General features: G+C 44.6%; 1 protein-coding gene across 5 annotated transcripts in view; it reads left to right on the top strand.

Annotated features, from left to right (window-relative positions):
- MAP7 (microtubule associated protein 7) overlaps window positions 1-25,829 on the top strand; it is a 167,444-nt gene that overhangs the window by 26,951 nt on the left and 114,664 nt on the right. For 4 of the 5 annotated variants that reach the window (XM_040429198.1, XM_040429196.1, XM_040429195.1 and 1 more), the window contains exon 1: window positions 7,891-8,465. The exons of the other annotated variant lie outside the window; for it this stretch is intronic. In XM_040429198.1, coding sequence (XP_040285132.1) covers window positions 8,285-8,465 — 181 coding nt within the window. In that variant the 5' untranslated portion in view covers window positions 7,891-8,284. Of the gene's footprint in view, window positions 1-7,890; window positions 8,466-25,829 lie in introns of those variants that run through there. 5 annotated transcript variants of the gene reach the window in all.

Below are 25,829 nucleotides of genomic sequence, written 5' to 3'. Positions count from 1 at the left end.
CAGATTAAAATGGTAGTAATTCATTTGTAACAGGAATAATAACGAATTGGCACATTACAGAGTCTTACCAGCTGCCTCCCACTCCATTCCAGTACTCTGGGTCCCTGGCTTCCATCAGCAATCTGCTGGTCCCCATTCTGTAAATTTTATACCAAGGAATTATTATGCCAAGAACCATTACCCTCAGATTTCAGAGTAAAGTTGGCCATAGACCAGTTTCACACAAGCATGTTATGAGCATATTACAGACACATTTCTAGATCTCTATGATGCTGTGTGTTTGGGCCAGTAGATCCACAATCAGTCCTGGACACTAAGGCCTTATTCACACAGTCAGTGATTTGGTCAGTCATTTCCATCAGTGATTGTGAGCTAAAATCGGGAGTGGTGCCCACACAGGCATAGGGTATAAGGGAAGGATCTGCAGCTGTTTGTGTTTCTGACCCACACTTGGTTTTGGCTCACAATCACTGATGGAAATCACTGACAGTGTGAATAAGGCCTCATGCACACGGCCATTGTTTCCGCATCTGTTCCGCTGCTTTTAGTGTTTTTGATGCGGACCCATTCATTTCTATGGAGCCGTTTAAAATGCGGATAGTCCACCGTTTGCTATCCGCGTCCGTGGTTCCAGTCCGTCAAAAAAATATAACCTGTCCTATTCTTGTCCGCGAAAAATGGTTAGCGGTCCCATTCAAGTCAATGGGACCGCCAAAAATGTGGATGCACAACCGTCAAGGATAAAAAGATGAGAACTGTCCTATGGGCTGGACCCTAAGGTATCAATGTGGGGTGACAACCCACCACACAAAACTGTAGGGAAGATAAACACCAGGATTACACAAATCTGGATGGGCTATCGCATATATACACAACATAATACATATATAATGGTACCATAAGACCACCAGATATACATAAATGGCTCATAAGGAGACAGATGGGGAGATCTCCAAATGTCATTTTACCATTCACACAGAACACAGTAAAAATGATCCCATGTACTAGATACAGTAGTAGTAGATAGTGTACATGAAACCATAGAGGTCTTTGCCTCATTTAATATCCTGGCATACAGATGAAACAGAATTGTTAGTACTGATCAGATATCCCACAAGGATATGATCCTCCAATAGAAGTCGTATAGTGCATATTAGGTAAAGAGGCCACAGGCCAAGTCGTCTCAGGAAGGATATTCTTATTGCTCCCTGTAGTACTAGGTGGCCTCACACAAAGATATATGGGCAGACCTCAGAGAGAGGTGTAAGGATGGCTTTAAAATGGATACGCGCCTCCCGCAAAACAACCAAATCTCCCCGATGGTATAGGGCACTATCCCCCACAGGTCTCAGGCGGAATATAAAATGCCAGTCTATCAGACACCATCTCCTCCACGATGCCAGGTGCTGTCCCCGTGTGCACAGAAGGATGGCTAATATCTTGGTGCTGGTGGCTAATAACTTGTTAGTAATGGTGCTGGCCCTGTGACCTGAGCACAGGGACGACTGAATTATTCGGGGTTCCATTATTGAGCTTGGATTACATTAATGGTGATCCAGTATTACATAGCATATCCAGCAGCCCCCACCCTTCCCTCAGCACACCCCCTTTTAGCAAAGTGCAGAGGGCACTTGCGACCAAAAGTTTGGCGCAATTACTTTTTAAAAAGTCACAAACAGTTTGAGACATTTTTTACACCCCCCCTTGAAGCAGAGCAGGAGCGTCGCTGTTTATGCAGTGGATCTATATATCTCAGTGGTACAGATATAAATGGCATCATTACTGGTCTAGCAGTGCTGTGCCTGAGCCATCAGCATCCCCGAGGGGACAGCAGTCTCCAGAGTGTCCCCTACCTCTAGCCAGGTACTACAGGGCACAGCATACATGTTGTTTCATTGTATGATCCAGTGATTGCTGAACTATTAGTATGTCATTTGTCATATAAAATACAACTTTTATAGAGGACCTGTCACCTCTCCTGACATGTCGGTTTTAGTAACTACTTTGATTCCACATGTAATAACACCTGTGGAACATTTCTGTCAACATTTTTTATTGGCATGACAAAAGACAGAATCATAAAACATCAATATTGGAGACAATGAACTCAATAAAGCAAATATCTGTTAAATTCACAGTTTGCAAAGAATTCTTTCCAGTCAAAGCCAAACATACAGTTTTTTATTTTACTCCCCATCTTACCCTGTCCCTCTCCCCTCTTTTGTCCTCCCTGAACGTCTCGGCCACTCTCAATATCAGTACTATCTCCATCTCTGGGAATAACCCAATCTAATCTATTTCCCTTGTAAGGACCATTATTCAAACTTTTAGGTCCCTTCAAATCTTCTTGTAGGTACCACGCTGTGAGTTTAAAGGGTTCCATCAGTGTGGAGTATTCTGATTTGGGAACATAATGCAACATAAATATCTTCCATTTTTTTGTACAAATTTTTTTTCCCCCCAGTATTTCTTTCCTGGTGGTAGCATCACGCCATTCTAAATGAAATAAATGGTTGATTCGACCCAGCAACATTTCAGCACTGGGGATGTCTGCTGACAACCACCATGACAATATGCATCTTTTTGCTTCCAACAATATCTTATGATCAAGCACAGACAAACCCTTCTTCTCTCTGCCCCCCTCAATTTCCGTTGCCTCTTTTGCTTCTGCCTGAAATATGACTAATAGTGGCGATGGTTCAGACCGGCTATTACCGAGCCGTTTCTGTATTGAAAACACTTGAGACCAAAATCTGCCCAATCTGGGGCACGCCCAAAGACCGTTCTACAAATCTGTCCCTGGAGTATCACATTTTGGACAAGCAGTAATTCTATCGGGTCTAGCTAATGAAGACTGTAAGTCAAACCCATATATTGCCCGGTAAAGTATCTTGAACTGGGTTTCCCTCATCTTCTCATTAGGGACTGCTTTATACAATGCCTGAATAGCTGACCGAGCAATTGCCACTAATTCTGTCATCCCCCAGTTGATTTTCCCATTTCTTGAATAAATTCACCACTAAAGGATCCTCCCAGGTAGTTCTAAGTGCGTTATAGATCCCTGAGATAGACAACTTACTCTTATGCCCCAGAAATTAGTCAAACTTGTTCCGTTGCCCTTCAGTAGATAAGTCTCTTATTAAGCTCTTTACATAGCTTTGAACCTGTAAGCAGGGCCGGTGCAAGGATATTTGCTAACACAAGCGAAGCTACATTTTGGCGCCCCCCTTCCCCCCCCCCCCCCCCTCCCCTCGCAGCTCACCTGGCCCTGGTCCTGTCTGCAGCAGCTGGCTTCTCCTCTGTGTGGTCCTGGTATCTTCTCTCTGCTTCAGACAATCGCTGGTTTGAGGACCGTATTTTTCCCCCTCTAAGACGCACCTAGGTTTTAGAGGAGGATAATAAGAAAGAAATATTTTTTCATTACACCTCAGGTCAGAGCAGCAATCAGACCCCCAATGTTAATCAGACCTCAGCTCACAGCCCCAATCAGACCCCCAATTTTAATCAGACCTCAGATCATGCCGCCATGTCAGCCATCATGCCGCCATGTCAGCCATTAGCCCCCATGTCAGCCATCAACCCCCATCATCAGCCCCCCATGTAAGCCATCATGCCCCCATGTAAGCCATCATGCCCCTGTGTCAGCCATCGGACCCCCCATGTCACAGATTATAAACTAACCATTTGGTTGGATAATTGTGTATAACCCAGCACCATACACTGTCACTAATCAAATATATTTATATGTCATAGAGACAGCTGACAGCTTGAAGCCACAAAATTGCACCCCACCTTGTGTAAATGTAGTCTTTCCTGGGAACAAGGATGTCTGCTGTACGTTGTCTGTAAACTTATTTGAAGAAGCTGAAGTAATGATACCAATTGAAAGGTGCTAAGGTGTTATGGTTGCCTGGTCTTATGTTCACCATGTCACTACAGGGGTGCCATGTATTCTTCTGTATGCTACCAGAATCCATAAGGCTAGCAAACTGCTGAGCAGTAAGGTAGTCCTATAGATTGCATAACATTGGCAGGGCTTTTTGTCCGTCTGAAAGCCGGCATTTATACCGCAAAGCAGTCGGATCCCATATTAGTCAATGGTGCGCAGAAGTATCTGGCTATGCTGGATACAGTGAACTCCACCAGTCTGCTCCTCTGCAGGAACAAGCTATGTGAACGGAGCCTTAGGTAGCCAGGGTGTTTCCAATATAGTGTTCTGTGATGTGCACATCAGATTAGTCAGACTGGGAGGACAACGTAATGATAACTGTTGCTTTTCTTTCACGTGATGTTGCTCAATAAATTGTATGAATTGAAGGGTGGAAATATTACTTTGGGTGCAACCCAACAGAACAGATATCATTAGGCCAAAGTTTAACCTCCCAATTGTGGCTGAAAGTTGTTATAGTCAGTACAATATACGCTATATAGATAAAAGTACTGGGACACGTGTCTTAATCATTGAATTCAGGTGTTACATTCAGTCCCATTGCTACAGGTGTATAAAATCCAGTCACTAGCCATGCAGCCTGCCTATCAGTGTGGTCCTGTAATAGGAGACCAAGTCAGTTCCTTACATTTTTTTCCCTCCTAGATAATCCACCATTATTTCAAAGTGGAAGCGTTTAGGAACCACAGTACAGTAATTCAACCATGAAGTGGGGACCACGTGATGTTACAGAGCAGGATCACAGAGTGCTGAAGTCACCAACACTCTGCAGACCCCATAACTGCAGAGGTCTAAACATCCTCTGGCATTACCACCCGCACATAAACTGCATGCATGCTTTACATTGCCAAGCGTTGGATGGAGTGGTGTAAAGCATGCCACCACTGGACTCTGGAGCAGTGGAAACGTGTTCTGTGGAATGGCGAATCACACCTCTCTATATGACAGTCTGATATACGAGTCTGGGTTTAGTGAATGCCAAGAGAATGTTACCTGCCTGACTGCATAGTGCCAACTGTAAGGCTTGGTGGAGAGGGGGGATAGGCCACTTATTTTCAAAGAAGGGAATTCCAAATCTTGCAGAAAGCCTTACCAGAATAGTTGGAGCTTATTTAACTAGAAAAGGGGACTGTATTAATGCCTGTGGAGTAGGCCCCCCACTAGGCAGGGGCTATGTGATGATCCTGGCCATGACACCTGCCGCATGACCAAAGATCTCTGTGTAGTAGTGCAGCCATTCAACTGATTGGGGTCTCCGTGTGACTCACAAATTACCACGACCCCAGAATCGCCCCCAAAAAAAAATCCAGCTATTTCCGTCTGCCCCATAGAAATGAATAGGAGCGGTGGCCATGCAAGCGTGGTACGCTGCCCTTCACTACTGCAGGGAGAGTGCTTGGTGGTTGCCGGACCCGGGGAAACCTGGGGGTCCTCCAGCCACCACCTTCCCTACTCCGTTCTTGGTGTAGGTGTGGGTCCCACCCATCAGACAATGGGGGTATATCCTAGTAATATGCACCCATTGTTTCAAATGGGAATACACCTTCAAAGGGGTTGTGCCATAAACTACTTTTTAATCTAAAGTGTATTTTCTTCAAGTACTCTAATTCCCATTCCTCCTTGAATTGTTTTTTATTTTTATTTACCTCATTTACAGTTTTCTCTTATCGCCCATACTTGAGTCCTACTTCCCGGTTTGTCATATGACTACTGTCCCATCATGCCATAGGGCAGTGAGATGTGTCCTGACATCAGCATGACATGTGACACTAACTTCACCACTTGTTCTTACCAATGAGGCTTCCTACGTCCTACATTTGAAAGCTCCGCTACAGGACGTAACCAATAGCAACTGAAAATCGGAACTGATTTGCCACAGGGTCCAATAGTAGGCTAATAATTTTTGAATAAGGCAGATTTGATAAATGGTGGTATTTGGGGAAAGCGATATAACAGTGATATCTGTTGGGCAGGCTACATTTATATTAGCGGCACAACCCTTTTAACTGCTGATTTTTTATTTATCTAATATATAAAGCTGAGTGTGTGTGTGTGTGTGTGTGTGTGTGTGTGTGTGTATGTATGTCCACTAAAGGAATCCGCACCGTCGCATTTACAATCACGAAATTTGGCACACATGTACATCAGGTGTCCGGGAAGGTTTTAGACCAGGTCTCGGCTCTCAGTCTAGGACGTACCGTTCCTGAGATATTCCAAAAAAATGCATTAGCCAATAGAAGCTTGGTCACATGACCCTTATCAGCCAATAAAAGCTTGCAGGTCCTTCAGCCTCCACATACACAGTTTTACTCCAGGTTTCCATAACAACCCAGCCATTTTTCTTCATTGCTGTAGGAGAGCTTTAAAGGAAATCTGTCACAAGGATAATCGCTATTGAAGTAAAGCCACTTAGTACCTTATTTCCAGATGTGCCTTTGTTCCAGCAATAGATGTTTTTATCCTCTGAAAATCCAGTTTATTTTGTATGCAAATGAGCCAGTAAGGTACCCAGAGGGGCGTCACTCTTGCAGGAAGGAGCCCAGACTCGCCCCCTGCCACAATGTGTCCACCCTCAAAAGACTTAAAACCCCACACCCTGGTCCTGCCAAGCCATGCCCCTGAGCTGGTTAGGCCACCCCCCTCCCGAGCCAACGGGGATTGAAAAAAATGAAGGTAAAAATTAACTTCTATCAGCTGCAGGGGTGGGAAGGGAGGGTGACTTTCTCCCTGCAGTTTACACTCAGACAGCACAGTGCTGCTGTCTTAGAGTGAGGTGTTCAAAAGGACACGTCCCCGATCCGGTTAGGCCATGCCCTCACCCACTCCTCAGCCGACTGAGATTGAAAAATGAAGTTAAAAATCAACTTCTAGGTCCCAATAAGCCACACCCAGATCTGGTTAGTCCACGCCCCCTCCCACTCCTGAGCCGACTGGGATTGACAAAATGAAGGTTCTGTCAGCTGCAGGGGTGGGAGGGAGGGTTACTTTCTCCCTGCAGCTCACACTCAGACAGAACAGTACTGCTGTCTTAGAATGAGCTGTTCAAAAGGACGCACCCCAGATCCGGTTAGGCCATGCCCCCTCCCACTTCTCAGCCGACTGAGATTGAAAAAATGAAGGTAAAAATAAACTTCTAGGTCCCGCTAAGCCACGGCCTAATCTGGTTAGGCCACGCCCCCCTCCACTCCTGAGCCGACAGGGATTGAAAATATGAAGTTAAAAATCAACTTCTGTCAGCTGCAGGGGTGGTAGGGAGGGTGACTTTCTCCCACTCACACTCAGACAGTACAGTGCTGCTGTCTTAGAGTGAGCTGTTCAAAAGGACACGCCCCCGATCCGGAAAAGGCCACTGTTAAGGGGACAGGCCCCTGTGGAGGTCCCTGTCGAGGAGGTGGTATGCTGTGAAAGTCACTGTTAAAGGGGAAGGCTGCTATAAAGGTCAAAAGTAAAGGGGTGGGCTGCTGTAGAGGTCCAATTTTAAGGGACAGGGCACTGTGGGGGGTCAGTGTTAAGGGGTGGGGGCTGTTGATGTCACTGTTATAGTGGATAGTGTTGATTATCTTTTAATGACACACACACACAAACATTAAATGAAATAGATGAAATATACCTGAACGAAGCCGGGTCCTTCAGCTAGTGTACTATAAGTACCTTATTGTAACAGAACAGCACTCCATGTAAGTAAATATCCATGCATGTCGTCATTTCCTCTGTACACTGGTGCCACATTATGTTTAATGTTTTGCCCCTTCCGTTTATGAATGGCAGTTACCTGTACCGCTCAGTGTAGACCTGTATCTTGCTGTAATTCTGCATCCTGATAGTGTACTATAAGCATTGCAGGTTGCTGTGTGTTTAGCCTTATTATGCAAGCATCTCCTACCGCCTCACATGGGAGAGAAGGCACAGCCCATTGACAGCTCAGTCATGCTGGTGGGAAGCTCAGGAGGTGCAGGCATTCCGGCAGGCTCCAGCTGAAGAGGCAGCATTACGCAGCTCTCCTTTGATTAGGCGATGTCACAGTTGTCAGGGTAACGGTGAGCGGCGGCGGATCAGATTTTCTCCTCCTGTGCTGTGTGCTGAATATTTTAGTGTGCTGGAGCCGGCACAAGGCTTAGGGAAAGGTGCATGAAGTCTGGCCGGATTCCAGGAAGGAGACCAGGCTTGTGAGGTGACACCAGGAAAGGACCTTCTCACTGGCTTCTCTATTCTAGTGGACATTGGCATTTTTCTTACTCTCTCCTATGGCCCATGGTGGGGCCACTGACTAGCCGATAGAGGAGCTGGCTGCTCCATTTACTCTTCTTGTGGGACTGCGGCAGGACAGGAGAATACATGCTGATATTTCTAAAATCCGAGAAAAAAAAACCTGCGGCAGGCAATATGCCAGGATCTGCTACAACCACTCGGCAGGATTGGGTGAAGAAAAGTGGCACCAGGCCTACAGCTCCTGTACTCTTCACTATTAATGAAGAAGATGAGCAGCAAAAAAATGGCAACAGCAAGAAGGCAAAAGGTAAGCATTGTGTTATCAAATGCAGATGTTGCCACCACTTCCATGTACCTAGCTGGTAGGTCCTCTAGAAATGAATGCTGAGGATATGTTACTGTTATATGATGGTCCTTGATGGGTGCATCTTTACATGGATGCTACGTCTACTCCGTGACCTTCTGCTCGTCACCTATAGACTGTGTATGGTGAAGGAACCTCAGTCTGTGACAGATGTGCTCAGCGCTGATGGGTATTTTAGCAGTGACATTTCAGTGTAGCTGCACATTTCTCTGCAGGGCCTGCTTAGGACCCAGTATGCGGAGAGCTGTAGGTCTTTACAAGTAACAGGGCCCTCCCTTATGCAGAGATCTGAGCTGGTACGCCTTGTGATAGGGTAGTGTGCCCCAGCAAACTCTCCTGGCAGTCTAATGGTGGTATGGTGTGGGTGTGAAAGGTCCTGTGTCGTGCAAGTCGAATGTTTCCACTCCACCTCCTCCACAACAGCTGAGGAGTGTCAAGGGTGTCACTGACATCTTTACATTAAGATTATCCATTATTAACCTGTCCCATAGTGATTAGCGCTGCCAACTAATATACTGTGCAGGGCGGACTCTATAAATAGATTAAAAGGGCATTTGGCTGCAAGCCTGTTCCACAGGGTATTAGTAGAGTGCCTGGAATAATACAGAATATGCTGGTATAATATGACTGAAATGGACATGGCATAGTTCTATTCTGTCTTCTGATGGAATATTGAAAAGTAGACATTGTATGTGGTCAGGGCCGGTGCAAGGATTCACTTCAATGGGTCCGCAAATCCGGAGATGTGGAATGGTGCGGAACCCTACGGAAGCACTACGGAGTGCTTCCGTGGGCTTTCTTCCCGTACTTCCGTTCTGCAAAAAGATAGAACATGTCCTATCTTTTTGCGGAACGGCCGCATCGCGGACCCATTAAAGTGAATGGGTCCACGATCTGCGGCTGCCCCACGGTGGGTGTTTGTGCTGGAGGCCTTAGCCTGTGTCTCAGGCCCTGTCAGTATCCCGCTGACTGGCTCTTGTCTTGGACTAAGGCCCCCTTAACTACGTGAGCCAGAAACACATGCTTACACGGCTGCAGGCAGCAGCAACAAGCTGCAAGATTGATGATGGGAGTCCTTGCTGTGACGTCAAGAAGGCAGGTCCCTGGTGAAAGAGGATACTGGCTGGCCTGCCTGCCTCTGTGCCTAGTAGTCATCTAATAAACTGGCTAGTTTGTTAAATAATGTACCCAGTTTTTATATGGATGCATAGCTTGGTGGAGGTGATATACACTGCTATATGTATGTATTGCAGTCAGTATACTGTGCTATGTGCCACTTGTGCAGGGGGTGAGGACTAGAGGCCCACCGATGGATTCACCTGCTCCATTGTGGGCCAGTCCTAGCTATTACTCTGTCCCAATCTCCTTGATAGCAGTCTTCACTTAGTATTATTGAAAAAATTGAAATGGCAAAATACAAGATATAGAAATCAGATAGAGAAGCAGTTTTACATTTCATTATCATCTGTTATTACCTAAAAAGTCAAGCTGCTTGAAGATGGGATGTTCTTCTACCTTCCAAAATGTTCCAGACCTATAACCCCCTGAAAGTAAAGGCCTTGAGCTTTCTTTCCCCAGTGATACCCTGAGCACTTGTATAATCTGTAGATTACTGAGGGGTCCATAAAAGGGGCTATGACAATGATGTGTCCCTTGACACCATACGGCGCAGTCACTGAGGATGTCAAGCTGGGAGTGTTGGAGACATTTTAACTAGGGATAATCGAATCGACTTCAGATGAAACATCTGAAGTCGATTCGCATAAAACTTCGTTCTAATACTGTACGGAGCAGGAGCTCCGTATAGTATTAGAATGTATTGGCTCCGATGAGCCGAAGTTATTGCTTCGCGAAGTCTCGCAAGACTTCAGGTAATAACTTCATAAATGAATTTGTACTGTAAAAAAACATTTCCTGAACTTGGGTTCGGTTCCAAGTGGTACCTCGGGAAATGTTTTTTACAGTACAAATTATTTTATGAAGTTATTATTCGCTCATCCCTAATTTTAACATTAAAAACATATGACACATCATGTTAATTACATTAACCCTAAGGGAGATAGGACCCTTAAAATCTAACTTTTATTATTATTAATCAAGCTAAAATGATATATGCCCCAGTATCGCTGACAGATAACAAAAACATGGGGGAACAAATTGCCGCCCGCCTAATACTGCACAATATAACGTCCACCACAGGTGTCTAACGAATGTGGCTATACTACAACAACGGGGAGGAAAGAGGATCATTGACCAGATATTGAGGTAAAGAAGTTGATATCTCACCATCAGGGGAATCTTTCCCTAGTCAGATCCTGATCTAGTCTCAATCTAGGGACCACTCCTAATGATGGGGTTTCCCTGTCCTCGTACCTCCCCTACTTGCCCTATATGGCCCTAATAAAAGGGGAGATAAACAGTATATAAGTTGGCAATGATAATGCCCCAACTAGGATTAGAGTTGGCGTATAAAGTTGGTAACGAATACCCTGTAAAAAAGGGGAGGTACGAGGACAGGGAAACCCCATCATTAGGAGTGGTCCCTAGATTGAGACTAGATCAGGATCTTACTAGGGAAAGACTCCCCTGATGGTGAGATATCAGCTTCTTTACCTCAATATCTGGTCAATGATCCTCTTTCCTCCCCGTTGTAGTATATCCACATTCGTTAGACATCTGTGGTGGACGTTATATGTGCAGCATTAGGCGGGCAGCAATTTGTTTGCCCATGTTTTTTTTTACCAGTCACCGATACTAGGGCATATATCATTTTAGCTTAATTAATAATAATAATAATAAAAGTTATATTTTAAGGGACCTATCTCTAATAGGGTTAATGCACATTGATAAAAAGGACTTGTTTATTACCTCATAATATTGTTTGGAAAGTGTTATCATGTTAATTACAACCTTTGACCACCCATAGAAATCTTTTATGCACCAGGATGGCATAGGATGATGGAAGGCATATAACGGTATGATGAAACTACCGCAAATCCACCAGCAATAACCAGAGCTAGGCTATTAGCAGGATACCATAAATGGCAAAAAGCCCCCCCCACACACACATTTTGGCTGAGGAGAGTGAGAGATAATAGATTTACTATGTTATTCATGTTACTGTTAACATTTCTCTCTATCAAATTGCTGGTTTAATTATGTAAAAATGCAGATGTATTGATTTATGGATAATTCCAATTGTTGTGGTCAGTGGATGATTCCTATAGTTACTGCAGCTACTTGTTCTCCAAACAATATTAGCCGTCTAAAACACTGATCTTAAAAGCCCTTTAGTGGGCGGTGGATCCGCTGAAGTTATGTAGAGGCGCCGGCCTACATATCTTCAGCATATCCACCGCCGGTCTAAACGTAATACAGATTCATAGTAGGCTTAAATTTAGACCATTTCCCATGCCTAAAAAAAGGCGTAGAAAATGATACATGAGACGGGCCTACCGACCCGTCCCATTACCCACCCATGCTACGCCCACTTCTTTAGACCTGGCGTGAGCAGGTAAAAGTCACAGATTGCGGCACAAATAAGCTTTGCGATGCAGTCTGTGCCAGAAATGCGCCTAATATAGGTGTATTTCTGATAGTAGATGACCCCCTATATCCACAGTAGTACTTCGTATCATGTCACTTGAGACTGTACAGCATTGCTATGTAACCATTGTAGTAGCCATAGATACTGAAGCAGATATGCAAAAAAGGAAAATGATTTTGCATGAAGTGGAAGAAATTTAGTTCCTCTTTAGGGCAACTGTAATTATATCTGATGCAACCAGGCAATTAAAACCAGTTTTTTGTTTTGTTTAGATTTTTTGCTACTATATGGTAATTTCACATTGACCATTGTAGTAAGCATGTGACCATCTATGGAAAAGGAACAATAAGGGATTGCTAGAATGAGTCACGGTTAGCCTGTGGTGTCTTCCATTTAGCAGTTTTTTAGTCATCTGCTTTTATTGGGTATTTTTCCCGTAGATGAATCGGAGGAAGAAGTAATGCAAACATGGCTAATATATTCATAATGTAGGTCTAGGGCTGCACAGACTACAAATAGCAGTATGGTTTTAGCGCAGTACTAATTCCCACGCTTATTCTAACCATCTGTTCTATTGCTACTTTTGCCAATGGGAAACTGCACAGTGCTTATTGAAATTAATAAATACCATAGGTGACATTGCGGAGGAAATACACATTGAAATGCTACATCTGATTGGGAGGTTATAAGAAAGGTCCTGGTCAGTTGGCTTCTAGCAGGACAATAAAACAGAACACTACAAAAGGCTGCAAAGGCTATGTCTGCTTGGACAGCTAAATCTCCAAATTGGACGCAGTTTGGAATTGTAACGATCCCTTTAAGGGTTAATGGGATTTTTACTGTCCTGAAACATGTCTGATTTATAAGCAGTACCTTTATCTGAACTAACTAGTGACAAGCTACTCCTATGATAACAGTGCTGCAGAAAAGATTCTAAGGTTCTCCATTTACTGTACGTTGTGCTTTAACAGAATGTACAAAAAATTTTAGGCTACATGCACACGAACGTTGTTTGTTTCCATGTCCGTTCCGTTTTTTTTGCTGATTGGATGCGGACCCATTCATTTCACTGTGTGCTGTCCGCATCAGTATGTCCGTTCTGTAGCCCCGCAAAAAAATAGAACATGTCCTATTCTTGTCCGTTTTAGGCATTGTTACAATGGATCCGCAATTTGCGTACCGCAAAACACATACGGTCATGTGCGTGTAGCCTTAGGTTGAGTTCACACTTCAGTGTTTTGGTCAGTTATTTTCCTCAGTTAGGCCTCATGCACACGACTGTATGTATTTTGCGGTCCGCAAAAAATGGATCCACGAAAAATCCAGATGTCGTCCGCGTGCATTCCGGATTTTGTGGAACGGAACAGCTGGCTCCTATTGGAACAGTCCTATCCTTGTCCGTAATGCAGACAATAATAGGACGTGTTCTATTTTTTTGCGGAATGGAAATACGGACATATGGAAACGGAATGCACACGGAGTAACTTCCGTTTTATTTTTTTGCGGACCCATTGAAATGAATGGTTCCATGTACGGAAAAAAAATACCGGAACGGACACAGATTATTCGTTTGTGTGCTTGAGGCCTTATTGTGAGCCAAAACCAGGTGCGGGTCAAAAACACAGGATAGGTGCAAATCAAATCATTACACCTGATCTCTGAATAGGCTTCACTACTGGTTTTAGCTCATAATAACTGATGGCAATAACTGATCAAATAACTGGAGTGTGAACTTGGCCTTAGAAAGATGCACTGTATTGAAGTGATCGCCTTACCTTTGGCTGTAGTTGTTAGTTATACACTCTATGGCCTCATGCACACGACCGTTGTGTGCATCCGTGGCCGTTGTGCCGTTTTCCGTTTTTTTTCGCGGACCCATTGACTTTCAATGGGTCCGTGGAAAAATCTGAAAATGCACCGTTTTGCAGCCGAGACCATGATCAGTGTATCCTGTCCGTCAAAAAAATATGACCTGTCCTATTTTTTTGACGGACAACGGTTCACGGACCCATTCAAGTCAATGGGTCCGTGAAAGAACACGGATGCACACAAGATTGGCATCCGTGTCCGTGATCCGTGGCCATAGGTTACTTTAATACAGACGGATCCGAAGATCCGTCTGCATAAAAGCTTTTTCAGAGCTGAGTTTTCACTTCGTGAAAACTCAGATCCGACAGTATATTCTAACACAGAGGCGTTCCCATGGTGATGGGGACGCTTCAGGTTAGAATATACTAAAAGAACTGTGTACATGACTGCTGCCTGGCAGGTGCTGCCAGGCAGCAGGGGGCAGCCCCCCCCCCTGTAGTTAACACATTGGTGGCCAGTGCGGCCGCCCCCCCCCCCTGTAGTTAACTCATTGGTGGCCAGTGGGCCCCACTCCCTCCCCTGTAGTTAACTCTTTGTTGTCCAGTGCGGCCAGCTCCCCTCCCTCCCCTGTAGTTAACTCGTTGGTGGCCAGTGGGCCCTCTCCCCTCCCTCCCCCTCCTAATTACAATCTCCCCCCCTATCATTGGTGGCAGCGGAGAGTACCGATCGGAGTCCCAGTTTATTCGCTGGGGCTCCGATCGGTAACCATGGCAACCAGGACGCTACTGCAGTCCCGGTTGCCATGGTTACTTAGCAATTTGTAGAAGCATTATACTTACCTGCGAGCTGCGATGTCTGCGTCCGGCCGGGAGCTCCTCCTACTGGTAAGTGACAGGTCATTAAGCAATGCGCCGCACAGACCTGTCACTTACCAGTAGGAGGAGCTCCCGGACGGACGCAGACATCGCAGCTCGCAGGTAAGTATAATGCTTCTACAAATTGCTAAGTAACCATGGCAACCAGGACTGCAGTAGCGTCCTGGTTGCCATGGTTACCGATCGGAGCCCCAGCGATTAAACTGGGACTCCGATCGGTACTCTCCGCTGCCACCAATGATAGGGGGGGGAGATTTTAATTAGGAGGGGGAGGGAGGGGATAGGGCCCACTGGCCACCAACGAGTTAACTACAGGGGAGGGAGGGGGGCCCACTGGCCACCAATGAGTTAACTACAGGGGAGGGAGGGGGGGGGCTGGCCGCACTGGCCACCAATGTGTTAACTACAGGGTGGGGCTGCCCCCTGCTGCCTGGCAGCACCTGCCAGGCAGCAGGGGGCAGTCATGTACACAGTTCTTTTAGTATATTCTAACCTGAAGCGTCCCCATCACCATGGGAACGCCTCTGTGTTAGAATATACTGTCTGATTTGAGTTTCACGATCTAACTCATATCCGACAGTATATTCTAACATAGAGGCGTTCCCATGGTGATGGGGACGCTTCAAGTTAAAATATACCATCGGATTGGAGAAAACTCTGATCCTATGGTATATTAACTCCTGACTTTACATTGAAAGTCAATGGGGGACGGATCCGTTTGAAATTGCACCATATTGTGTCAACGTCAAACGGATCCGTCCCCATTGACTTGCATTGTAATTCAGGACGGATCCGTTTGGCTCCGCACGGCCAGGCGGACACCAAAACGACTTTTCTTTTCATGTCCGTGGATCCTCCAAAAATCAAGGAAGACCCACGGACGAAAAAACGGTCACGGATCACGGAAAAACGGAACCCGTTTTTGCAGACCGCAAAAAAATACGGTCGTGTGCATGAGGCCTTATTCTGATCCTCAGCTGTTTCATGTGACTGATACTGACTCTTCTACTGATACAGCATCTTATGTGTGGATAGGAAGTCTTTTTCTCTGTCCAAACCTATGAGCTTGACATTGAGGCTCTCAGAGATAAATAGACAACTGACTTCCTGTCCACACAGAAGATGCTGTGTCAGTAGGAGAGTCAGTCACATGACACAGCTGAGGATCAGAAAGGAGGTTATAACTCTCAAATTCAGTCAGCCATATGATTACCTCGATTATAAACCACACCCCTTGGATTGGCCCCGCCTTTCAGCCTCTGAACAAGGAAGGGATGAGGGAGTATATGAACGTCTGCAACTTCTTGTCATTACTTGTTCTAGGAGTGGCAGGAATCTGTCACGCTGACGCGCAAACATTGCGTTTCTTCTTCTTAGTTTTCTTTTAGTAGTTTACTAGTTTAGTAGTTAAATTACAACTACTAAAACAATATATTTGTAACCTGTTCTAGTACATGAGGAACTGCACTGGTTGTTCTAACATGACCTTTTTTTTCTCAAACCTTTTACTTTGGGATATGTTGACACATTGGATATTTGCCACATTTTATTTACACAAGCGATATCAGAAAATTGCTCAACGTCTATATTGAATATGTTTATTTTTTTTAAAATCAGAATTCCCCTTCAAATTCAGGAACTGCTGTAGTGTATGGGTACAGTACTCTGTAGCTGAGAAGATATGGTCACTGTTTTTTAGTAAACGAGCAGAAGTACCCGGCTTCGCACGGGTATATTTCATCTATTTAATTTAATGTTTGTGTGTGGTGATAAAAGATATCAACATTATCCCCCATAACAGTGACCTCTACAGTACCCCGCCCCCTTAACACTGACCCCCCACAGTGCCTCGCCACTTTAAAATGGGACCTCCACAGAAACCCATCCCCTTAACTTTGACCTTCACAGCAGCCCGCCCCTTTAACAGTGAGTTTCACAGCACCCCACTCCCTTGACAGTGACCTCCTCAGGGGCCCGCCACCTTAAAAGTGACCTCCACAGTACTCTGCTGCCTTAACAGTGACCTTCACAGCAGTTTCCCCTTTAACAGTGACCTCTACAGCGCCCTGCCCCTTTAATGCTAGGGCTACATGATAACATGTGTCGCGCGACATTTTGTCTCAGCAATTTTTATAATGATAGTCTATGGTGTCGCACTGCAACATGTGACATTTGACACGACAGTCAAAAAATCCATTCAAGAGGGATTATTCTGCGACAGTCGCAGCATGTCACATGTCGCAGTGCAGCACCATAGACTATCATTATAAAAATTGTCGCGCAACATTGGTGTGACGTCAATGTCGCACGACACATTTAGCAGTGTAGTTGTGCCCTATATGTCGTGCTATACATGTCGTCATGTAGCCCTAGCCTAAAGCTGACCAACAGCAGTGAAGAAAAATGGATGGGTTGTTATGGAAACCTGGAGTAAAACTGTGTGTATGTGGAGACTAAGGGCCTGCGAGCTTCTATTGGCTGATAAGGGACATGTGACCATGTGTATGGCAGTTGGGATATGAGTGAAAGACTTGCAGGCTTGTATTAGCTAATGCAGGTTATTTTTTGGGGGAATATCTCAGGAATGTTACGTCCTAGAGAGCTGAGACCCCCACAAGATTTATTTCCAGGTAACAAGGGATGTGTATACCAAGTGTAGTTGAAATCGATGGTTGCATTTTTGAGTGATCACGGAACATACATACGTGTATATATATATAGATATATAGATGTATAGAGAGAGAGAGATATTCGGAATAGTGCCCTTCAACGTTTTGCAAGCTTGTGGCCCAGGGTATACATACCATAAATGCTGCCCATATAGTTGCTATGTGCTTATGTGCTCGTGCAGAAATAAAGGGGGCTCATCTGTGATTGGTCCCTTCCACTTTTCTACTGGATGGCAACGTTTTGTACAGTATTTCTCTCTCCAGAAGAAGGGTAAGGAATTGGCCCAATGGTTATGAGGCGGATAAAGAGAACCAAAAACTTAAGACGTCTAATACCTGCATAACAGAACGATGCCCCAAAATGAGGGCCCGTTTAAGCTTTGCTTGTGGCCTACTACACACAAGTAGAGGAACGGCATATAATTGAGTAAAATGGTAGTGCCGTTATTTGTAGCCTATTACTGTGTTAACCCGCAATGGTAAACATGGATTCCATTTGGTAAATTTAGGGAGTGTGTGTATAACACATCTTCATTCAATAATTCCCTCTTCGATGTCATCTAATTTAGTATTTATACCATACTTTTCCTGTATTGTGTTTCTTTATGGAAGTAATAGGCGTTATAGGCATTCAGATGGTTTGTAAGACTTTACTATAGCTTGTTTTGTGGCTTTTGACTCATGAGTGTCTATTAGTAGTGTTGGGCGAACTTGTGTTTTAAGTTCGGTGTCCAAAGCTCTGGTTCGGGTTATGGTCCATGGTAATAGAATCCATAACTGGATTCTTCGATAACCCGAACTCTGGACGCCGAGCTTAAAGGGAACCTGTCACCGGGATTTTGTGTATAGAGCTGAGGACATGGGCTGCTAGATGGCCGCTAGCACATCCACAATACCCAGTCCCCATAGCTCTGTGTGCTTTTATTGTGGGAAAAAACTATTTGATCCATATGCAAATTAACATGAGATGAGTCCTGTCCCTGACTCATCTCATGCATAGGACTCATCTCAGGTTAATTTGCATATGGATCAAATCGTTTTTTTTACACAATAAAAGCACACAGAGCTATGGGGACTGGGTATTGCGGATGTGCTAGCAGCCATCTAGCAACCCATGTCCTCAGCTCTATACCCAAAATCCCAGTGACAGGTTCCCTTTAAAACACAAGTTCGCTCAACACTATCTATTATCTTTATAATGCAAACCAAAACATTTGCTTCTTTATGTCTTGTATAGGATTTAGCTGTAAATGTATGTATATTTGTTTGGTGTAATTACTGAGGAGTATTCTATTTTTCAATCACATTGAAAGTTTTTGAGGCATCTCCAGTTTTGATTATACTATTACGAATATGAAAGTTTACATGCAGGGACTGTAAGTGTAGTGAAGACAGCCCAGAACCCACAGAGTCAAAGAGTCAGAATCGAGTGGCTGGTCACAGGTTGCGCTCGCTGGGTGGCGAAAAAAATTAAATATAAAAAATAAAAGTGGGCAACCCATTTAAGGATCCATGAAATACGCTCTTAGGAAAGCCACTCGATAATCTATGTTGTCATTGCACCTAAATGGGAGGTTTTTCAGGGTCTCCTCTGGTTGTACTTCTGGAAAAGGTATTTTGCATTCCATGTGACACCCAGGTAACACGCCTATGGAGAAGGCACAAGGTATGCAAGTTGCGTGTTTGTAATATTTGCAAAACATATCAGATTGCCATGAAGGCTAGCCAGCTGAACATGTTACATGTGAGAAATAGAAATGATAGACCTGCTCCAGTTTGAGCGTCTTCATAACCAGTGTGTTTGTATCAGTGGTAGTAATAGGTTCACTTACAGTGGTAAATGTACAATATGTTCTTTCCTTTGTATATGATGCTAAATAGGGAACTATATAAAAAAGTTAAATGGGTTGTCCCACAAAACAGTACCTGGTTCTTAATACTTTTGTAATTGCAAGGAATTAAACATTTTGTACATCCACTGAGTTATTCACTGAAATCGATCTGTATAGCACCACCTTCTGTTTGTCATTTTCCTAAAATTCCCTGTCAAGCTCACTGAGGTTGACATACATGCTAAGTTCCATCCTTCAACTGTCACCAGCTGCAGCAGAAAGGACATGCCCCCCCCCCTGAGCTGCCTACTTGAAATAAATCTAGAAGAACAATTGGAGCAATGAATGGGGAGATCTCTGGATCCATGTGAGGTACAGGGCTGGTTCTGATTTTGTTTGAAAGAGATTGTCATGTACTACATGATATTGGATTTGAATTTTTTACATTACTTATGGGATAACCGTTTAAAGGGGTTCTCCGGGAGTTAAAAAATTTAAAATACTTAAATATTACATTATTATAAATAGGGTTGTCCCGATACCGATACTAGTATCGGTATCGGGACCGATTCCGAGTTTTCTCGGCGGTACTCAGCCGCCGATACCCCGCCCCGATACATAAATAGAATACTATGGGCGTAACTATGGGCGGGGCCCGGTGCAGTCACTGTACTCTTACACCGGGCCCCGCCGCTCACCGAAGTATTTATAAACGTGAATCCTTATCCTGTTGTTAAGTTGAACTAACGCTGCCCTCTCCCATGTCCCCCCTGTATCCCCACAGCACTTACTTAAGCTTCCATAGCAGGCAGAGCAGACGGCAGCAGTAACGTCACTCACTGACGTAGAGCGCCTGCTCCGCCCACTTTATGAGTGAAGCAGGCGGAGCAGGCGCGCGACGTCAGTGAGTGACGTTACTGGTGCCGTCCGCTCTGCCTGCTATGGAAGCTTAAGTAAGTGCTGTGGAGATACAGGGGGATACAGGGGAACATGGGAGAGGGCAGCGTTAGTTCAACTTAACAACAGGATAAGGATTCACGTTTATAAATACTTCGGTGAGCGGCGGGGCCCGGTGTATTGGGGGACACTGTTATGAGGGGGATCTGTGGATGACATATAGCAGTGTCATCCACAGATCCTCCCCATAACAGTTCCATCCCCAGATCCCCTATAACAGCACCATCCACAGATCCCCCACCAAATAACAATGCCATCCTCAGATCCCCCCACCCCATAACAATGCCATCCACAGATATCCCACCCCATAGCAGTACCATCCACAGATCCCCATAACAGTGCCATCCACAGATCCCCCATAACAGTGCCATCCACAGATCCCCCATAACAGTGCCATCCACAGATCCCCATAACAGTGCCATCCACAGATCCCCCATAACAGCACCATCCACAGATCCCCATAACAGTGCCATCCACAGATCCCCCATAACAGTGCCATCCACAGATCCCCCATAACAGTGCCATCCACAGATCCCCATAACAGTGCCATCCACAGATCCCCCATAACAGCACCATCCACAGATCCCCATAACAGCGCCATCCACAGATCCCCCATAACAGTGCCATCCACAGATCCCCCATAACAGTGCCATCCACAGATCCCCCATAACAGTGCCATCCACAGATCCCCCATAACAGTGCCATCCACAGATCCCCCATAACAGTGCCATCCACAGATCCCCCATAACAGTGCCATCCACAGATCCCCCATAACAGTGCCATCCACAGATCCCCCATAACAGTGCCATCCACAGGTCCCCCATAACAGTGCCATCCACAGATCCCCCACATGACAGTGCGTCATCCACAGATCCCCCAAAACGGTCACATGACATTTAAAAAAAGTATCGGTATTCGGTATCGGTGACTACTTGAAAAAAAGTATCGGTACTTGTACTCGGTCCTAAAAAAGTGGTATCGGGACAACCCTAATTATAAATATATTCCCAAATACCTTTCATATTTGTAATGGCTCATTTTGTCTAGGGAGCATTTATTAGGAGAAATAAAATGGCCGCCATCCTATTAGTGCACACTAAACCTGTTCTAATCACACAGGAGGACAAGTTACTTCGCAACACTGAGGTAAAGAGCTGCCTCATCCTCCTCTCTGCTCTGCTTGTCAGGGATTATTATCCTAAATACAGCTAATATGATCTTCAGCTAAATCTCTGTAGGAATGGTGTTCATGAGGAGACATGAAGTACCGAGAGGAGGGTGGGGATGTGGCTGATGAGCAGCAGCTCTTGTATGCAGTCTCTATTACCACAGCCCCACATTATGACAGTCTGTCCTGTCCGTCCTCTCTGTACTTCGTCTCCTTATGAACTCCGTTCCTACAGAGATTCAACTAAAGTTCTTATCAGCTGTATTCGTATCATAATCCTTGACAAATAGAGCAGAGAGGAGGATGAGGCAGCTCTTTAGCTCAGTGCTCTGAAGTAACTTGTCTTCCTGTGTGGTTAGGACAGGTTTTGTGTGCACTAATAGAACAGCGGACATTTTATTTCCCCTGGTGAATGCCCTTCAGTCAAAACAAGATGTTATAACTAATGAAAGGTATTTGGGAATATATTTATACTAAAGTAATATTTAAGTATTTTCATTTAAATAATGCTGTAACTACATGCCATTATGTATCTTGTACTAGTGCCTAATTTTTTTTTAGCCCTGAACTGCACAGCTTGGTTGATATAAATGAATTTGTCTCCTCAAGCAGACTTCTTCACCTGCCACAGGAAGTGTCCCCAAAGCAGAGGATGCTCTTGTTGCCACTTGATTAACAGGGCTGGACATCTGGACCAGTACCACTGCTCTGAGTAACCATGCAAGTGCAGAGACTTTGCTTCCTTTGTTGGAGCTGTGGACTGTTTGTGCAGTGCTACCTGGAAGTGTAGCAGCGCACATGCAGTAGCTGCTCCAGTAGTAGTAGAAGCTGAATCTCTGCGCTTGCACCGCTACTTGGAGCAGTGGCCTCAGGCGAAAGATTGTCGGGGCCGGCCAAGTTGTCCGGCCCTGTCGTCCTCAGCTTCAGGGACACCCCATCGCAGATGCAGAACTCTGCTTTATGTGGCCACTCAATTCGCTCATCTCTAGCTGATATCAATGACTAGTTTATTGATAGACACACCGAACAGCCTAGCAGACTACACTTCCCAGAATGCAAATCACCAGATAAGAGATGTCAGCTCTGGAGCCTACAGAATGGCAGGATATAACTTGTGAAAATTTGCTTTGATTGAAGTAAGGGATGTTAGGCTTCATTTATTCATCCAGAAATAGCAGTTAGAGGTATTCCAGGGAGTCGAATGTATGGCACAGTTCTGACCAGTAGGACCCCACTGGTTGGGAGAACAGGGGCCCTGTGTCTGCCCTGTGGTGGGAGGAGACTGTAGGCCTCCATAGGAGTCTATGAAGAGTGATGGAAGTCATTCTATGATTGATGTGACACTCTTCCATCTTCTGTTTATATAGCCATTTTACATATTTGACTAGAGGACGGCTTTCATTGTAGCTCCGATTTCCTCGGCCACATAATCCTGTCCGTTGGCAGGATGTTTGATGATCCAGACCGGATAATCTCTTTTTGGAAGCTATAGGTTTGTTTTCTTTGGTGATCCTAGTGTCAGAACTGTGAATAACACTCGAGTTACGTTACACGAGTCATAGTCTATTCTTGTATGTTTTCTTTTGATTATTACTTGGCCAGAAAGTACCAATTTTTAGTGGCTTGAAATGACTAGCAGCTTATTAGTCAATGATTTTCTATTAGAAAACCATACGTATGAAAGATTCCCCTTTTCATCTGGATTCCATGTCCGTACAGTCTAGAATGCATTCTCCTCTATTAATGGTTTTTGCACTTCTTATTACAGATTTATTCAGTTCTTGAGCACCCGGCATATGTTTCTGAGTCCCCATAGTCACAGACCCCCCTAACCAAGCCAGTGTTTTTCCAGCCCGAAGCGGGATGTCTCTGAATGTCACAGCCAGATCTTTGTCCTTGCATCAGCTCTGCAGTGAATATTGTGTAGTTAAATCATTAGATCATACTCCAGTAACATTTTACAAAGACCTAGTAGGCATTTCCAACTAAATGGCTGCTGACATGTTATTCCAGAAGGCTCTATGGCCTGCCGTTACAGATGTAGCATTGCTTAGTAATGATATTGTAGTTACAATGTATTTGTCTCATTCACATTATGATGATCCACAATTTCATCCCCTTTTTTGGAGGCTCCTATCAGACTGTTCATCAGGGCTACCCAGTTCAATAATAGAATGGTGGAAATGCTGGTGAGAGGGAGCTGGGAGAATGTAATTCTGCAGACCATTGCTTATTCGCATTTTGTTGGGGGGATTTGAAAAGTCCACTTTTAGACTCCTCAGCATAACATTATCTCAAAAGGTTTGGGGGCCATTAAAGATTTTTGGGGGGAATGGAAAAAATTAGGCTAAGGGAATGAAGACCCATTACTTGCTTGACAAATCCACAGTTGCTGTGGTGGTCCCCTCTGGACTTTGTTGACTTTGCAGCAGCGGTGAGGTGCCATACACCCACATGACCGCTGCAGACAATTACTGGCTTTGGTGGTGATGCTGGCATGCATGGCATAGGTCAGGACAACTGTGGATGTATGACCCATCAACACTGCAAAGACTGCTGGGGACCACTGGAGTGACTGTACTTGAGAAGGTGGGAATTTATCAAGTGAGTAATGGTTTCTTTCTCATCTTATGGCAATTTCTCCCTTTAGTCCAGTTTTTCCAATCCAGAACCACTTTAAGGTTATTGGCAAGTGTGAATTAAGCCTTCATACAGTATTGGCTTTATTATTATTTTTCCCCCATGCAACTCTCCCATGAAAACTATTTTTGCCCAGTCCTTTTCTTATGGTCAGCCCATATTAGGAGTTGAACTAGGCCTGCAAGTCTTTAGATGTTCAACTAGGTTAGGCCAGCTTCACATTTGTGCACCAATCCAGTACAATTTCCCTAAAGGTGTGGTGCAGAAAACACCAAAGGTGAACTGAAACTTGAACTGATCACATGGTTTTCTCTGGGTTCATATTCATCTGGCGCATCACTGATGACAACAGATGTTAAATAGCGCCAGACAGAAAAACGCTACATGCTAGGCTTTCCTGTTCGGCGCTATCAGTGTATAGGCGTTAGATCTGTGCACTGAAGTGCAGTACATATATCAGTTGTGTCTGACTCCCGGACTAAAACAACTGGCCGAGCAAATCTGATGTATGTAAAGTGAGCCTTAATGTGACTTCCTAGGCTGGTCATCCATGCACTCTGAGAGGAATTTTGGCTGACCAGCCACCGTTATTCCAAGTTTTCTCCATTTGGAGATAATGGCTCTCACCCAACACCAGGGGAAGTGGTTTTATAAACCTGTCGCACTCCCTTCAAGAACTTTGTTTCTCATTACTTTAGGTATCTCTTTTGATCATAGCATATTGTGCTACTACATTTTAGACTTTAGTGGGCAGCACAGTGGCTCAGTGGTTAGCAATGGTGCCTTGCAGCGCTGGGGTCCTGGGTTTGAATCCAACCAAGGACAACATCTGCAACATAAGTAATAAGATTCCCTATGCAGGGGTCCCTCAAGATACAATGACCTCAGAATACAATATGTGAAACTTAAAATGGTCTTTCCTCAGATTCAACCAAGCATGTCCATTTCACTGGTAAAAAATCTGTATTGGCTATCAAGTAGCCTGTCTGCGGTACTGTTTGTACTGTCCTGCTACCTATCTGTTCCTTTTGAACACCAGTTGAGGGCAGCTCCATTTTATTATTCTGTTACACTGTGTATTATACAGAACCCTGAAGAAGCTCCCGTCCATATATATTGTGACACAGTGAGAGGTTTGGTCTGGGAAAACAGGTATTTTCCTCCCAGCATGTGCTGCTGGGCTGATTTACAGCCAGGTGAGGTTAAGTACCGGACTGGATTTTAAGTGCTGGTCTGGGTTTTGGCAGCACCTGGCTGTCCTTAAATAGGCAGCTGGGATCAGAGGCGATGTCTTTGTGTTGGGATCTGGGAGCCTTGTTTCTGGATGAAGGCTTGCTACCTGTTTGGCATGAAAACAGGTTGGTGCTGTTATGGTCAAGGACTCTTTGAGGCAGAATTGACGCATGGTGTGAATTACCACCAACACCACAAGGTGACTTTTTGTTTGATTATGACTGCTTGCTTTGTCACTTGCCTAAATTGTGAATAAAACACTGAACTGTTCGATCCAAAGAACTTGTTGTTGCCTCTATATTGCATCTGCTAATCCTGTCTACCAGAGCGAAACCCCACAATACGCTCTATATCTATATCTATATATATATATATATATAATATATTAGTGTGGTACCCTGTAAGTCAAGTACAGTACAGGCAAGGGCAGACTGGGAACTTAAAGTGACCCTGGGAAAAAAACTAAAAGTGGCCCCATTTATTAGACCAGGGATCAGCAACCTCTGGCACTCCAGCTGTTCTGAAACTACAACTCCCAGAATCTTCTTTTCACTTCTATGGTGGGAGTTATAAGAAG

The sequence above is a fragment of the Bufo bufo genome, chromosome 4 (genome assembly GCF_905171765.1).
Source record: "Bufo bufo chromosome 4, aBufBuf1.1, whole genome shotgun sequence".
Lineage (NCBI taxonomy): Eukaryota > Metazoa > Chordata > Amphibia > Anura > Bufonidae > Bufo > Bufo bufo.
Note: the sequence above shows the minus strand (reverse complement) of the source record. Positions and strands in the feature narration are given on the sequence as shown.